General features: G+C 35.0%; 1 protein-coding gene across 4 annotated transcripts in view; it reads right to left on the bottom strand.

Moving 5' to 3' along the window:
- Nucleotides 1-16,677, bottom strand: part of Itch (itchy E3 ubiquitin protein ligase) — a 123,954-nt gene that overhangs the window by 24,711 nt on the left and 82,566 nt on the right. For all 4 annotated transcript variants that reach the window (XM_071608854.1, XM_071608857.1, XM_071608855.1 and 1 more), the window contains 2 exons: nucleotides 10,751-10,835; nucleotides 5,870-5,998 (listed from right to left, as the gene is read on the bottom strand). In XM_071608854.1, coding sequence (XP_071464955.1) covers nucleotides 5,870-5,998; nucleotides 10,751-10,835 — 214 coding nt within the window. The remainder of the gene's footprint in view (nucleotides 1-5,869; nucleotides 5,999-10,750; nucleotides 10,836-16,677) is intronic.

Genomic DNA, 16,677 nt, shown 5'->3' with positions numbered 1-16,677 from the left:
TATATTCTAGACTCCTTAGTATTTTCTATATATGTTATCTGTGTGTGGTGGGGGGGAGACAGTTTTACTTCTTTCTTTTCCAATTTTTTCTTTTTCTTATCTCATTGCCATGGCTATAACTACCAATACATTGTTGAATGACAGCAGTGACAAGTAAACATTCTTGTCTTATTCTTGATCTTTTGGAGTACTTCATCATTAAGTGTGACGTTAACTATGGTTTTTTGTAAATGCCTTTTTGTGGGTAAGAGCTTTTCCAGGTAGCTAGGGCTTTTTATCATAAATTTGTTTTGTATTTTGTCAAAAGCTTTTCCTGAAATGACCATAGGTTTTTCCTCCTCTAATCTATTAATATGGTAAATTTTATTGATTTGGATATATTAAAACTTTCATTATTGGGATAAACTTCACCTGATGGTAGTAAAATAATCCCTTTTATATCTGGAAATTTGCCATTATAATGTTAAGAATTTTAACAACTATGTTCACAGAAATATTAATAAACAAATTATTAGTCTTATTTTGTTATACTTTTCTTATCTGGTTTGGGTACCTGGATTATAGAAACTTCATAAAATGATTTGGGAAGTGTTCCCATCCCTTATGTTTTGTGGAAGAATTTGAATAGGATTGATGCTATTTATTATTTATAAGTTGGATAAAATTTACCAGTGAAGCTGTCTAGACCAGTGTTTTTTTGTTTGTTTCTTTTTCGTGCTACTAGGGATAGAACCCAGAAATCCTGAAACACTGAGATACAGTCCTTATTACTTTTCATTTTGAAACTTGGTCTTATGAAATTGCCCAGGCTGGCCTCAGACTTGTAATCCTCCTGCCTCAGCCTCCTGAGTTGCTGGGATTACAGGTATGTGTCACAGTACCTGGCTGCAAACCAAAATTTTGTTTATGGAAAATTCTTTAATTATGAATTTCATTTTTTTACTAGATAAAGGTCTTTTGCTTTAATACTAGTAATTTGTATTTTCTCTTTTTTCCTTTATCAGGATTACTAGGGGCTGTCAATACTATTACTGCTTCTCAAAGATCCTTCTACTTTTGATTTTTCTACTGTTTCATTTCCATTTCATTGATTACTGCTATTATTTTTATGTCCTTTCTTGTACTTACTAGGAGATTAGTAACTTTCCTCTTTCTAGTTTATTAAGGGGGAAGTAGAAATCATTGATTTCATGCCTTTCTTAATTTTCTGGTCTAATCATTTAGAGCAATTAACTGTCTTCTCAGGATTACTAACCTAAATCTCACAGACTGTGATATGTTGTACTTTCATTAGGATTTAGTACAAAATATTTCCTAATCTCTCTTGGGATGTTTCCCCCCCACACACCGCCCCGCGGAGCCACAATACACATGGCTGTGTCTCAATGGCCATTTTTAAAATTCTTTTTTTGCAGTGCTAAGGATTAAATCCAGGGCCTTGTGAATGCTAGGCAAGTACCCTAGAAGATACACTTTTGCCTGAACTATTTTTAAAAGATGGAGATAAGCAGCATAATTCATAATAATGAAACTATGGAACCAGCGTAGGTGTCCATCAACAGATGCATGGATAAAGAAAATGTGATTATATATATATATATATATATATATATAGAAAGTTTATTCAGCCATAGAGAAAAATGAAATTTTCTCATTTGCAGGACAATGGATGGAACTAGAGACCATCATGTTAAACAAAATGAGTAAAACTCAGAAGGTTTTAGGTTATTTGAAGGGTTGTATTTTTTTCCTCCTATGTGGAAGCTAGAGAAAAAAAGGAAAAGAAAGGTGGGGCAGATTTCATGAAAATTAAAGAGAGATCAGTAGAGGAAAGGGATCAAAGTGCTGAGGAGTGATTGGCCAAATTATATTGTTATATTGACTAACTTCTCACTGAGACATTCATTTAGATTTCATGCAATTATTGAGATGTTTAGGTTTAGGTCTAACATTTATTGTTTATTTTTTTTCTTGTATTTTTTTTGTTTTTCTGTTTGTCCTTTTCTGCATTCTTTTGGGTTATTTGAATATTTCAGTTTACTTATTATTACTAACCATCTATGTGTCTACATAGGCATACACATGAAAATAAAAAATTAAAAGATGGAGATAAATATACTTCTACTTTTATAAGCCACTATTGTTTTGGGTTTTCATGTTATATGTACCCAAACTTAATTATAACTAAAATGAATGATAACAATATCTATTTATTTATTTCCATATAAATTATCTCTGCAATTTCATTAACACTCAATTGGCCTCATTTCTCAGTTTTTGCTTTAAATATGAAAGCTTTTAATATGCATAAGTATAAAAGTAAATGATAATGGGAGGGGGCACGCAGAACTGCCTTGATAAGAAAGTCACATAAACGCTAAAAAAAAACTATAAACAAATACCTCTTACCAATACAGATACAGAAATCCTCAAGAAAATATTAGCAAAAACTTTTTGCAAAATATTAAAAGGATTAGCATTTTAATCCTTTTTATGAAGTTGATAAAGTAGGATTTACTCTTGGACTGAAAGGACAGTTCAACATATAAAAAAATGTAATATGCCACATTAGCAGAATGAAGAGGAGAAACCCACATGATCATCTCAATTGATGCAGAAAAAGCATTAAAAAAAATTCAATACCGTTTTCATGATAAAAAATACTCAACAGATAAGGAATAGAGGGAAACTACCTCAACATAATAAAGGCTGTATGTGAAAATCTCATAATGAACATCACATTGAATGCTTAAAGAATGAAAGCTTTTCCATTAAGATTAGAAATAATATAAGGATGCCTAATTTCATCGCTTCTGATCAACATACTATTGTTAGTTACAGCCAAAACAATTAGGCACGAAAAAGAAATCAAAGGCATTCAAAATGGGAAGGAAGAAGTAAAATGATCTGTTTGCAGATGATATGACTTTTTTGTCTCTTCCTTTTCCTGATACTGGGACCCAAGAGTGTTCCACCACTAAACTACACCCCCAGCCCTTTTTATATTTCATTTTTCAAATGGGGTCTCACTAAGTTACCATGACAAGCCTTAAACTTGGCAAACCTTCTGCCTTAGCCTCATGAATCTTTGGGATTACAAGTGTGCATCACTGTGCCTGTATATTGATTTGATCTTTTGTGCAGGAAATACTTTGAAGATTCCACATAAAAAAGCTGTTAGAATAAGCAAATTCAGAAAAGTAGTAGAATATTAAAAAAAAAAAAAACAATTCCTTTTACAATAGCAGCAAAAATAAAATTCTCAGGAATGAAATGAAGGGTAAAAGACTTGTCTATCAAAAACTACAAAATACTGTTGAAAGAAATTAAAAATAACACAAGTAAATGGAACAATATCCACATTTCATGGATTAGAAGAATCAGTATTGTTAAAATAACCATGCTACCAAACAGATCTATAGATTCAATGTAATTCCTATCAAAATAATAAGAACATCTTTGTAGAAATAGGACCAAAAAAATCCTAAAATTAGTACACAATATCAAGGAATCCCAATAGCCAAAATCATCTTGAAAAGGAAGAACAAAGCTAGAGGATTTATACTTCCTAATGTTAAAACATACTACAGAGCCATAGTACTGGCATAAAGACAGACATTTAGACCAATAGAATGGAATATGGAAAGCCAAAAAGAAACCCTCACCAACATATTGAATAATTTTTGACAAGGCCGCCATGGTTTGGATGTTGAATATTCCCAGGGTAATGGTATTAGGAGTTGCTCTGGATCTTTAAAATGTTAGACCTACTAGGAGATCATTACATCATTAGGGGTGTGTTCTCAAGGGGGACTGTGGGACCCAGATTGTACTTTCTTTCTACCCACTTCAAGAGATGACCGTTTGGGCTGGGGTTATGGCTCAGTGGTAGAGCACTTGCCTCACATGTGGAGACCCTAGGTTCGATCCTCAGCACCACATAAAAATAAACAAGTGAAATGAAGGTATTGTGTTCAACTACAACTAAAAAATAAATATTAAAAAAAAAGATGACCAATTACTTCTACATATTCTTCCACTATGATATACTACCATCTGCCATGAGGTAATGTAGGCAAGTGGCGGTCCTCATTCAGCCTGTTTAGACTCTGGTCAAAACTGAGTGGAATAAATTTCTGTACTAAGTAGCCTATGTCAGGTATTTTATTAAAGTGATGGAAAGCTGGCTAATACAGATGCCAAGACTAAGTAACAAAAGAAGAAGCCTTTTTAACAAATGCTGCTAGGAAAACTGGATATCCACGCATAAAAAATTCAGATTGCACCCTTATCCAATATCATATACAAAAATTAACTCAAAATGAATCAAACACCCAAATGTACAAGCTCTAACTCTACAAATCTCAGAGGGAAACCTAGGAGAAGAAAAAACCTAGATTTGGCAATAATTTCTTGGGAATGACACCAAAGGCATGGGCACCAAAATATAGACAAAATGGACTTTATCAGATTTTCAAGCTTTTGTGTATCAAAGAGCACTATCCTAAGTAAAAATGGGAGAAAATGCTTTTAATTCAAGTATCTAATAAGGAATTAATATTCAGAATATAGTCACCCATGGCATAATGATGTTTCAGTCAATGACAGACCACATTTAAGATAATGGTCTCATAATGCCACAGCCATCTTTAATATCGTAGCACAACATATTACTCACGTCTGAGGTGATGCTGGTATAAACAAACTTACTGCACTGCCAGTCATAGTAAAATATTGCACATACTATTATACACATACTATTACGCACATACTATTATGCATAGTGCATAATACTTGATAATGATAATAAAAAACTATGTTACTATTTAATGTATAACCAATAACAAAACAGTATAAAATGATGCCTTCAATCATTATTTTAACTGTACTCCTAGTTATATAAAAACAAAGAGTTTACTGTAAAATAGTATGACATGTTATGCTGGCAGCAGCCTCACATATCTTGTGTTTACTGTGTCTCTTGATTACATCATTTTATTATGCACTTGATTTAATTGGGTAATCTGTTCATCATGGCCCCAGAAGCAAAAGACTACATCATCTAGGTAGGGTGTGTATACCACACAGCCTAGATTCACAGAAAGCATGTGGGTTTGTCTAAGTATACTCTTTTGTTCATACAATGATTCATTTCTCAGAATGTATCCTCATCATTAATCAATTCATGATTATATATAGAAAACTAAAATGTAACCCCAAACCCCCAATGACTTGATTAAAAAATGAGCAAAGAAAAAAAAATGGGCAAAGGACAGTACATAGAGCTCTATTGGCAAGCCAACTCAAGAAACAGTAAGAAGGTGGGTATTGTGGTGCACGCCTATAATCTGAGCTACACAGGAGGCTAAGGCAGGAGGCTAAGGCAGGAGGATCCTAAATTCAGGGTAAGCTGAGCAATTTAGTGAAACCCTGCCTCAAAATAAAGAAAATAAAAAGGGCTGGGGTTGTAACTCAGTGGTAGATTCAATGCTTAGAAAACTCAGTGGTAGATTCAATGCTTAAAATAAACACACACACACACACACACGCACGCACGCATGCACGCACTCACAGTGGGGGTGGGGGAAAGAAATAGTGAGATTTCCCTTCCTTGCTAATTCAGATCTTTGTCAAAATCTGAGAAATTAATTATCAGGCACAATGGTGAATGCCTGAAAGCCCAATAACTCAAGAGGCAAGGCAGGAAAATGACAAGTTTGAGACTCGGTAACTTAGCAAGACCCTGTCTCAAAATAAAAAAATAAAAAAGGTCTGGAAATATAGTTCAGTGGTAGAATGCCCTTGGATTCAATTACCAGTAACAGAGAAATTTATTTTATTTTCAATCTACAATGTTTGGAATACTTACAGGGCAGATTTTCCTGTGCGTGGATCTATATAGGTAGTTGTTCTTTTATTGTGGTCTACAAAATATGGAATTCCATCCACTGTGAATCTCATTTCCCAGCCTTCAGGTAACGGCTTTTCATTTAACTGACTACAAAACATAGAGAAAAAATATAAACAAAGATTTTTAAAGAGTTGTTGATTTGTCAAGTACAGAAACTAAAAATATCCATAAATATATATTAATGTAGTATAAAATCTTTTAGAAAACAATTTGGTCTAAGATTTTCAGTTGTGCACTAGACACTCTATTTGGACATCCTATGTATACGTTAAACACATCATTAGAACTTAACATTAAAAACCACTCAATCACCCCTCAATTTTCCACCATATTCTTGGTCTACGCTCTTCTATCTACTTCATAACCCGCCTTAAACATCTCATGATTAAATAAGTTCTGCCCATTCTGTCTTAAAAGTCTTTATCTTCATCCCTATTTTCTACCTCCACAACCATTCTTACTCTGGGCTTTAATTGTCTTTTGTTTAAACATCCTCAACAGTCACCTAAATGGGTTTTCCTCCCTCTAGTCTCATTCTGCTCTGGCTCTTATATTGATATGCCTTCAGAGTATCTTTCTCAAATAAGAGATTGCATCAAATTAGTTCTTCCTTTAAAGTGCTAGCACTGTTATACCACTTTCAATGTTAAGTTCTATATTCTTCCACCTGGCATTTACTCAGTTTCTATACCTTGGCCTTGAATGTTCCCTTTTACATTTTCTCTGCACCCAAACTTCTAAATTCTTTACATAAATCCTGTGATTTCATGGAATATGGCTAGTCATCATTTTCCCAGTCAAGACATGATCTCTCTCATCTCTAAGTGAAGCCTTTGGCCCAAATCTATATTATTCTTTTGTTAAGGCAACTCAAAAAAATTTTTTAAATTAAGTATTTCTATTTCTTTAACACCTATCTTTATATCTTTAAAATTTGTGATACCAGGAAAACAACTAAATCTCTCTAAACTCCATCTTCTTTTGCTGGGTGCAGTGAAACATCTGTAATACCAGGGACTTAAGAGGCTGAGGCAGGAATATGGCAAATTCAAGACCAGTCTCAGCAATTTAGCAAGGCCCAAAGCAACTTAGCAAGACCCTGTCTCAAAATAGAAATTTAAAAGGGCTAGGGATGAGGCTCAGTGGTAAAGTACTCCTAAGTTCAATCCCCAGTTCCAAAAATAAAATAAACTTAATTTTCTTTATTCATAAAATGAAAATAACAATGTTTATTAATAAGATTATATGAGGAATGAGGTAAGTAAGACGTTTAGCATAGAGTAATGCCTCATATTGTAATTATTATTATTCCTCCTACTACAAGAGATTGATGACTCTTTCCTGGGCATCTCAAAGTACTTCCTATTTATACAACTAGCAGAGCATCTAACACATGTTGCAGTATTTGTGTTTGACAACAACTCCTCCCCTTGCAAATATTATATGAAATTTGGAATAGGAATTAGATAACTGACTTAATTTTAATACTTAAAATAAGTGAGGTATTAGAATAAATAAACCTAAAACTTTTATTTTTACATTTCAAAATATTATACTAGAATAAATAGGGAACTATGGAATACCTCTTTTGTTGTCTTTATTTGTGTATCTGACATAATGGTAACCAGTCCTTTTAGCTGGTTAGGTGTAATAAATGTTGCAATATTTATCCATATGTGCTCGTTCATTTTTTTCTATTTTACAGATTCAATTTTCTCATCTGGTGGGTTTGGTACAAAAAAGAACAATAGAAATGTACAAGTTCACATCAGAAAAGAACAACAGGAGGATCTGGAGTCATTTAGGCATTTAGCCACTATTGCTGTTAATAGTGTCACTTTCCTCAAGCGTACTTCTGCAAAATAAAGGGCTATACTTCAGAAAAACCACTGTTTCGAACCACATTTTGTAAACTACATCAAAAGATTAGGAATATCTAGCTGTATGCATATAATTGAATACAAATATCAAATAAAATAGATTATTAAAAATACAAAAAAGTTTTGTTGAAATTTTGGTTGAAGGATAGGCTCAGTAACAAGTTGTCTTGAAAACAAAATAAATAAGAACTAGGTCAGTTGTGCTACTTATTGAAATATTATTCTACTATTTAGCTCTAAATCTTTAAAAGATCAAGGGTGAAAAAATTATAGAAAGATGACTTGCTCAATTCTCTCAGTACCAAAGTCTGAACCAGAGTGTTCTATCACTGAGCTGTATGTCCCTATTCCTTTTTATTTCTAATATTAAGATAGGATCTCACTTAGATGCTCAATCTGGCCTTACACCTGCCATCTTCTGCTTTAGTCTCTTGAGTAATAGGAATCACTACTGTGCCTAGCTTGATTTATGCAATTCTATCCTTAGATATATTTGTTTGGCGGGGGGGGGGGGGGGGGGGGTAGTGCTGGGGATGAAACACAGGGCTTTGTGCATGCTAGGCAAGTACATAACAACCAAGATACATCCCCAGATCAAAGATAAAATTTTTGAAAGAAATTAAAATTAAAAACATCTCATCTTTGAAAATCTTAATTATTTTTTCATGTAATTGAATATATTCAAATTAAACATAATAATTCCATAAAAAACAATGTCATCTGTTGGTACCCAATATATATATATATATATATTACATTTAAAGAATATCTTTAGAACAAAAATTATTGAAACACGTGTCATGAGGAATTAATCATTCCCAAGAGAAGTCTGGTCTTTGTCCTCAACTACTGGGAGGTGATCTGATGATAGAGACCTGGGACATACTACATCAGTTTTGACTTCAGGAGGAACTTGAAAATAGGTCTTATCCCAAACCTCCAGGTAGGGATAAAGACAAAGATGTCAGCCAAGAGAGAAGAATATGATCAAACCCAAATAAAAATTCTAGATACCAGAGACATCCTGTTCAAAACTGAACATCGGGGGCTGGTAGCATGCTTGCCTTGCATGTGTGGGGCACTGGGTTCGATCCTCAGCACCATATAAATAAATAAAATAATAAAATAAAGGTATTGTGTCCATCTACAACTTAAAAAAAAAACATGAACATCAATATATATTGTTCCACACTGTTGGGTATCTAGAACCCTCCCAAACTCTGCTCTATAAATCTCTTCCTTCTGCTGGTTCTATTTTATATTCTTTCTTTATGACAAAAATGGTTGTTGAGTATAAGGTTAGTGTAGATATGAATGAATTCTGAGTATCTCTAGTGAGAATTTGTAGGCAGCTGGTCTGAAGGGGGAATTGTCTTGGGGACCCGCAAACTTGTGGTTACTATCTAAACTGATTGTACAATTTGCCAAATTCCTTGCATAATGGAAACATTTGGCAATCTGATAAATGAATGGTTTTATAGACTGTTACAAGTTGAATGTGTCCCACCTCCAAATGCTTAAGTTATAGCTACCAGTACCCTGGAATATGACTTTATTTGGATAAAGGGTTATTGCAGATGTTTCAGTTAGGATGATGTCATATTGGCATATGGTGTGGGGGGGTGGTCACTGGCGCTGAAGAACAAGTGTTCATATAAAATGGAAATTTGTGAACAGAAATGTATACACAGGAAGCCATGTGAACACTGAAATAATGCTGACAAGCCAAGAATTGTAAGAAACTAGAAGTAAGGTCTGAAATAGATCTTTCCCTAGTGATAGCAGAGGAAGCATGGTCTTGCTAACACCTTGATCTCTTGGGTTCTAGCCTCCAGAATTAAAAGACATTAATTTGTTGTTTAAGCTACTCCATTTGTGATAGAGTTTGTTGCAATGGCCCTAGTAAAATAATACACAGACTATATTATGTAATGTTACTAAGATTAGCAATGTACTCATAGGTGCCACTTTGGTGTAGTTATTAAAACTTTGAACGAAGGGCTTCACAAATAGTAGGCAAGTGCTCTACCATTGAACTCTACCCCCAGCCTTAAGTTGGGGTTTTTTTTTGTTTTTGTTTTTTTGGGTTTTGGTACCAGGGAATGAACTCGGGGCATTTGACCACTGAACCACATCCCCAGCTCTATTTTATATTTTATTTAGAGACAGGGTCTTACTGAGTTGCTCAGCACCTTGCTTTTGCTGAAGCTGGCTTTGAACTCACAATCCTCTTGCCTCAGCCTCTGGAGCCACTGGGATTACAGGCATGCGCCAACATGCCTGGCTTATAATACTTATAATGATGTATGCAAAGAATATTTTGAGATATCTACAACAATCACAAAATGCTTTTTCAAACCTTGTGATTTCTTCTGGTGGCAAAGTCCTAGGCACTGCTAATTCTACTAGGTCATAGCCTTATACTCATAATAGAAGGAAATACTAAATTTTAGGTAAAGATTAGTAAAACTGAGGACATATTTTTTCCCCTGTAAGACACATACCCCAAATTTTATCCAGTAATCACAGATTAAGAAACCCTGCTTTATACTTTTGTTTTTAATATTTATTCTTAAGTTTTAGGTGGACACAATATCTTTATTTTACATTTATGTGGTGCTGAGGATTGAACCCAGTGCCTCATGCATGCTAGGCGAGCACTCTACCACTGAGCCACAACCCCAGCCCCCCTGCTTTATACTTACTCATCTGATTTTACTACTAATAAATATATAGAAGTGAATATTTGAACATAAGACTATTTTCATGTATAAGGAGTATTTTTCAGACTTTCAAGAAACTCTTAAGCTTTTCACTACATGAAAGTAAAAAATTTTCTCCACTGAATAGAAAGGAGATCAATGTTTAAGGCCTTTGAGGAAAGAATATGCAACTGAGTCAGAAATAGGTAAGCAATTTTTAAAAAGTTATAAATACACTAGTAACTAAAAGTTCTTACCCTTGATTTCTGGGGTCTTCCCATTGTGTAATTCGAGTGTTGTGGTTGACAAAATATACTCTGCCATTGCTATCAGTTCTCTTCTCTTTATTATACAAACAAACAAACAAAAAACCAAAACGAAACATTAATGTTGGCATAGTCTTTTTCCTGAAACTAAGACAAAATGAACTGAATTTGCCCATATCATTGCATTGTTGATTTTGTAGTATCACATCTTTTAAAAGGTTTAATTTATTCTTTGACTATTAAATACAAATTAACTAAAGTTATAGAAATAAAATTACATCCCAGAAGCCAGACTTAAATCAATGTCCTACCCACCGGACCCTTCAGTTCAGTCAAACCAATAGCAGCAAAATAAGTTTTTTAGCTTCTTACATATGATATTTTTTTAATTTTTTGTGGTGTTGGGAACTGAACTCAGGGCCTCACACAACTAGGCAAGCACTCTATCACTAAGCCATACCTTTAGTTCAAAAAAATCTTTTTTTTATTTTTATTTTTAGTTGTAAATGGATCTTTTATTTTATTTATTTATTTATATATGATGCTGAGGATTGAACCCAGGGCCTCATACATGCCAGGCAAGTTGCTCTACCACTGAGCCACAACTCCAGCCCTCATTTTATTCTTTTTTTTTAATGATCAGTTTTAGAGAGAGAGAGAATTTTTTTAATATCTTTTAGTTTTCGGCGGACACAACATCTTTGTTTGTATGTGGTGCTGAGGATCGAACACAGGCCGCACGCATGCCAGGCGAGCGCGCACCGGCTTGAGCCACATTGCCCAGCCCTCATTTTATTCTTAATAGCTCCAAGAAGTAGACAAGTTTTATTCATTCATTCGGGTACTGGGGATTGAATTCAAGGGCACTTGACCACTGAGCCACATCCCCAGCCCTTTTTTTTTTTTCTTTTGTATTTTATTTAGAGACAAGGTCTCACTGAGTTGCTTATTAGCACCTTGCTTTTGCTGAGGCTGGCTCTGAATTCACAATCCTTCTGTCTCAGCCTCCCAAGCCCTTGGGATTACAGGTGTGCACCACCATGCCTGGCAGATGGTTTTATTTTTATTCTGAAGATAAAGAAAACTTAGAGAGGTTAAGTGACCTACCCTCAACCCCCATAATTATGAAGTAGAGATAATATGGAAACTCAGATCTACAGAGATTTTTTTCTCACACTACATTACTATATCACCTCATTTCTTAAACATAAGTGGGAGTTGGGGGTTAGGGTAATAACTTAATTGTTTTGTTGGTATATGTTTGGCATTATTCAATTAAGATAGACATTATTTATTTCTTTCTACATACCTACTTATTAACTTAATTATTTTGCTGTGTTGGAAATAAAATCCAGGGCCTTGTGTATGCTAGGCAAACATTTTACCACACAGCTACACACTCAGCTTACACTGATTCTTTTTAATGATTTTGTTCCTTAATATAACCAGTTCCAAAATCTTGAATATTTATTGTAACTTTCTATATACAAGCTGGGCAGTAGGGCTCAATTATTTAATTATTGCATCTAAAGTTATTGTTTGCTGGGCACAGGGTCACATAGCTATAATCCCAGCTATTCAGGAGGCTATTCAGGATCCTGAGTTTGGTGATAGCCTGAACAACTTAGCTAGACCCTGTCACAAAAATAAGAAGGGCTGGACATGTAGTAGAGTGCCCATAGTTTCAGTACCCAATACCACTGAAGAAAAAAAAAAAAAAAAGAAAAGAAAAACAAACAAAAAAACCCTGCTGCTTATTCCCCACCTGCCTCTTGCTTTACTATTCTTGTTTTCTTATTCCCATTCCTCAAAATTGCCCCTGCCTGAGCTTTCCCTATTAATATTCAATATTAAGCTATCTTTAAACTATAATTTCTGTTTTATTACCAATTAATTCTTCAAAAGATGGGATTATTCCTGTATCTGAATTTCTTTGACTACATGCCTCAAAATGAATACTAAATTGATATCCATTTTCCAAATAACACATTTAGATCCTTTGGATCTTTCTTTAAACAACATATTATAGAATGAGTCTTCTCTTTATTGTACAAACAAACAGATTATAACTTATTAAGTTAGTATTTGGTAACAATTATATTTGCAGCATTGATTCTCTGATATCAAGTAACAGTGATGTTATGGGTTACAATGGATACACTAGTGAGTATTAAGAATCCACTTCTGACATTTCAGCTACTTTCTATATCAGTTAAGCCTAAAACATAAATAGAACTGCAGTTATGCACAGTATACAAAAAATGAGATTCTGTGACTGGTGACCCACTCTGGATATTATTAACACTGGTGAAGGCATCTTAAGTGTAGAAACATGTCACCAACTCTAAGCCTGTTACTAAGGCAAAAATAATCACTTACAGCTTGTACTAATGTTACATGATAGCAAGGTAAGTTCATGCCTTGGTAGTCATGAATTTAAATCTCAAAAAAAAGTACTTGTAGAATCTAAAATTATCTTTCTTGCTCAAAAAATATGTATCCAAATGTGTAAATCACACACACACACACACAACATGCAATATATACGTGTGTCTTACTGCAGACTGAACCCATGGCCTCCTACATACTGAGCATGTACTCTACACTGAACTACATCTCTAGCCTCACCAAATGATTACCCAAGTACACAATTGAGCATATATTCATCTTTTATCTGCCATGTAAATTCAGGTGTCACACTAGAGATTTTTTCCCTTCAAAAACTATCATAAAACAAGATAAGTTAACTTGTTTCCTATGTATGTTCTAAGTATATACTACTGATATCAGCATTTTTTGGAAAAGGCTGTGAAAAACAATTTCAAAGGTACAAAACTTTTCACTTGCAAACTGAAGGCTCATCTACTTAATGAGAGGAAGTACTGGGGCTGTGGAGCTGATTTCTTACTTTGTTGAAAAAAACAGATGATAAATAATACTGAAATTACTAAACATCAACTTGAATGCAGTTCAGAGCACTTCCTGATTTGATGAATAAAACAGTGAAAAGCAAAAGCTTATTGCTACTCTATGTAGTGTTTCATAACTATGAAAATGAGAAAGTGTCTTTATACTTGATGAGTGTACAGAGCCCTACATTAGACTGCATTGTTGAACCAAAGGCATTCTTTCTTCTCTAGGCCCTATGGTGTGTGCACGTGTTAAAATTTCTTTGCTGCCTGATGGTAATGTCTCAACTTATCGCATAAAAAGTTGGACTTAAATATATATTCTTTTACAAAAATAATGCTGTCAATCTCAGAAAGAAACCACAGTGCATAAGATGGGATTCTATTTCCTGGGACAATATTGAAGGTCAGTTTCGTCTCCTCATCTGATACACGATGACCAGTTCCAAAACTAAGGTATGGGCCCCAAAAGCAGAGAATCACAAAGCAGTGCTCAGATTGAATTGTAGGATAATCATAAACTCATATAGGGAAAGGACGCAGCACTTCAACTTTAGAAGTGTAAAACCCAAATATATGCAGATAGTGAAACAGCAACATATTAGCAGGGCAAGAAGCTGGATACCAGGAATTGAAACCAGGGGCACTTAACCACAGAGCCACCTCCCAATTTTTTTAATCAGTGTTTTTTTTATCTTGAGATAGAGTTTTGTTAAGTTGCTGGGGCTAATATTGAACTTGTGATCCTCCTGCCTCAGCCTCCAGAGCCTCTTACAGGTATGCACCACTGCACCTAGCAATAAGCTGGGTCTTTAGAGGCAGTATTAAGAAAGTGTTGTTGGCTAAATGAAAAAGGAAAAAGATCTAGATGATTGAGTTAATGATCAATACAGAAGGCAAGAACCTGTTTACAGAAAAGCTATTCTAATAAAGGCAAGACAGGGGGCTGGGTTGTGGCTCAGTGGTAGAGCACTCGCCTAGTATGTTTGAAGCACTGGGTTCGATTCTCAGCACCACATAAAAATAAGTAAATAAAATAAAGGCCCATCCACAACTAATAAAAACATTTAAAAAAAATAAATAAAGGCAAAACAGTGCACATTTCAGGCTTCTATGAGCAAGAGGTGTTCCAGAGAAAAAGTCTGTTTCTGACCATCATCCCAAGGCAGGTCTTAGTTTTTCTGCAATATAATTAGGGAGATAAAACACATAACCTTCAGATATTCCTTTTCCTTTTATTTCATCAATTTCTCTTTCTGTAACATGGACATACAACTCTTTAAACAAATATGGGCAAACAATTCATGTCTAGGAATGCAATCTGACAGGTCAAGTTCAACAAGCATAAGGGCAACAGCCCTCATCTAAAGTTCATCATATCAACCACACATTGACCACTCTGAGGATCCAATAGAGCCAGAAGACTCTACCTATTATTTTACACTACAAAACAGAATCTGGTAGGGTAGACACATCTTAAAGTCTATTAAATAAGTTTTAATAACTAAGGTATTAAGTGTACCAATAACAGGGCATACTCATGTGCTCCATGGTGTAGGGCACCAAGTTGCCACCCTTATGTATTCCCCTTCCATTGTTTTATAAGGTAACACCAACCCCACCAAATTCTGAAATGCACTTTAGAAAAACCAATGTGGCTTGGTGAGATGGCGCACACCTGTAATCCCAGTGGCTCAGGAGGCTGAGGCAGGAGTACAAAGCCAGCCTCAGGGGGCTGGGGTTGTGGCTCAGTGGTAGAGTGATTGCCTCGCACGTGAGGCACTGGGTTCAATCCTCAGCACCAAACAAACCAACAAACAAACATACACACAAAGATATTGTATCCATCTATAACTAAAAAAAAAAAAAAAAAAAAAAAAAAAAAAATTAAAAAGCCAGCCTCAGCAAAAGCCAGGTGCTAAGCAACTCAGTAAGTAAGATCCTATCTCTAAATAAAATACAAAACACAGCTGGAAACGTGGCTCAGTAGTTGAGTGCCCCTGAGTTCAATCCTCGGTACCTGCCCCCCCCCCCCCCCAAAAAAACCAATGTGACCATGGTTGAGCATGACTGTGATCTCAATGAATCAGGAGGCTCATACAGGAGGATCACAAGTTCAAGGTCAGTGTAGGCAACTTAGCAAGAACCTGTCTCAAAATAAATCATAAAAAGGGCTGGAAATGTAGTTCAGTAGTACTCTTAAGGTGTTTTCCCCCCAACCCCAGTATTGAAAAAAAAAAAAAAAAAGGAGGAGGAGGAGGACAAAGGAGAAAGACTGATGTGATCAAAGACCAATGTGTTTTTAAGTTTTTTACTTTGAATTATTACTGTGTTATAAAAAATGTACAGAACCTCAATCTCAATGTACCCTTTAACCAGTTTCTCCCAATGGTGGTATCTTATCTAAGTATTAAATTAAATATTAAAACTAAGACATTGATACATCATACCTAACAATGGAATTTTCAATGTTTACCATTTGTTAAAGCTGAATCCATGTAGATGAATACAAATTTCTATATATTTTTGTCCCATGTATAGATTTACGCATTCATCAACACAATCAAGACAGAACTTTTCCAACATCATGTAAGAACCCCCTTAGCATTATCTCTTGTATTTGTACCCAACTTTCACCTATCTTATTCCTGACAAATACTAATCTGTTGTCCAGATCTAGTTTTGTGATTTTTTTTTTTTTTTTGTACTGGGGAGTGAACCCAGGGGCATTTAACCACTGAGTCACATCCCCAACCCTATTTTGTATTTTATTTAAAATGAGACAGGGTCTCACTGAGTTGCTTAGTGCCTCACTTTTGCTGAGGCTGGCTCTGAACTGATGATCCTTCTGCCTCGGCCTCCTGAGCTTCTGGGATTGCAGTCACACGCCACTGCACCCGGCTTAGTCTTGTGATTTTGCGAATGTTGTATGAATTAAAACATACAGCATTGTTAAAGTTTATATATGGTTTGAGTGTGTCCTACAAGGGTTCTTGTGTTGGAAGCTTG

The sequence above is a fragment of the Marmota flaviventris genome, chromosome 2 (genome assembly GCF_047511675.1).
Source record: "Marmota flaviventris isolate mMarFla1 chromosome 2, mMarFla1.hap1, whole genome shotgun sequence".
NCBI lineage: Eukaryota > Metazoa > Chordata > Mammalia > Rodentia > Sciuridae > Marmota > Marmota flaviventris.
This window is presented reverse-complemented; position numbering and strand designations above follow the sequence as displayed.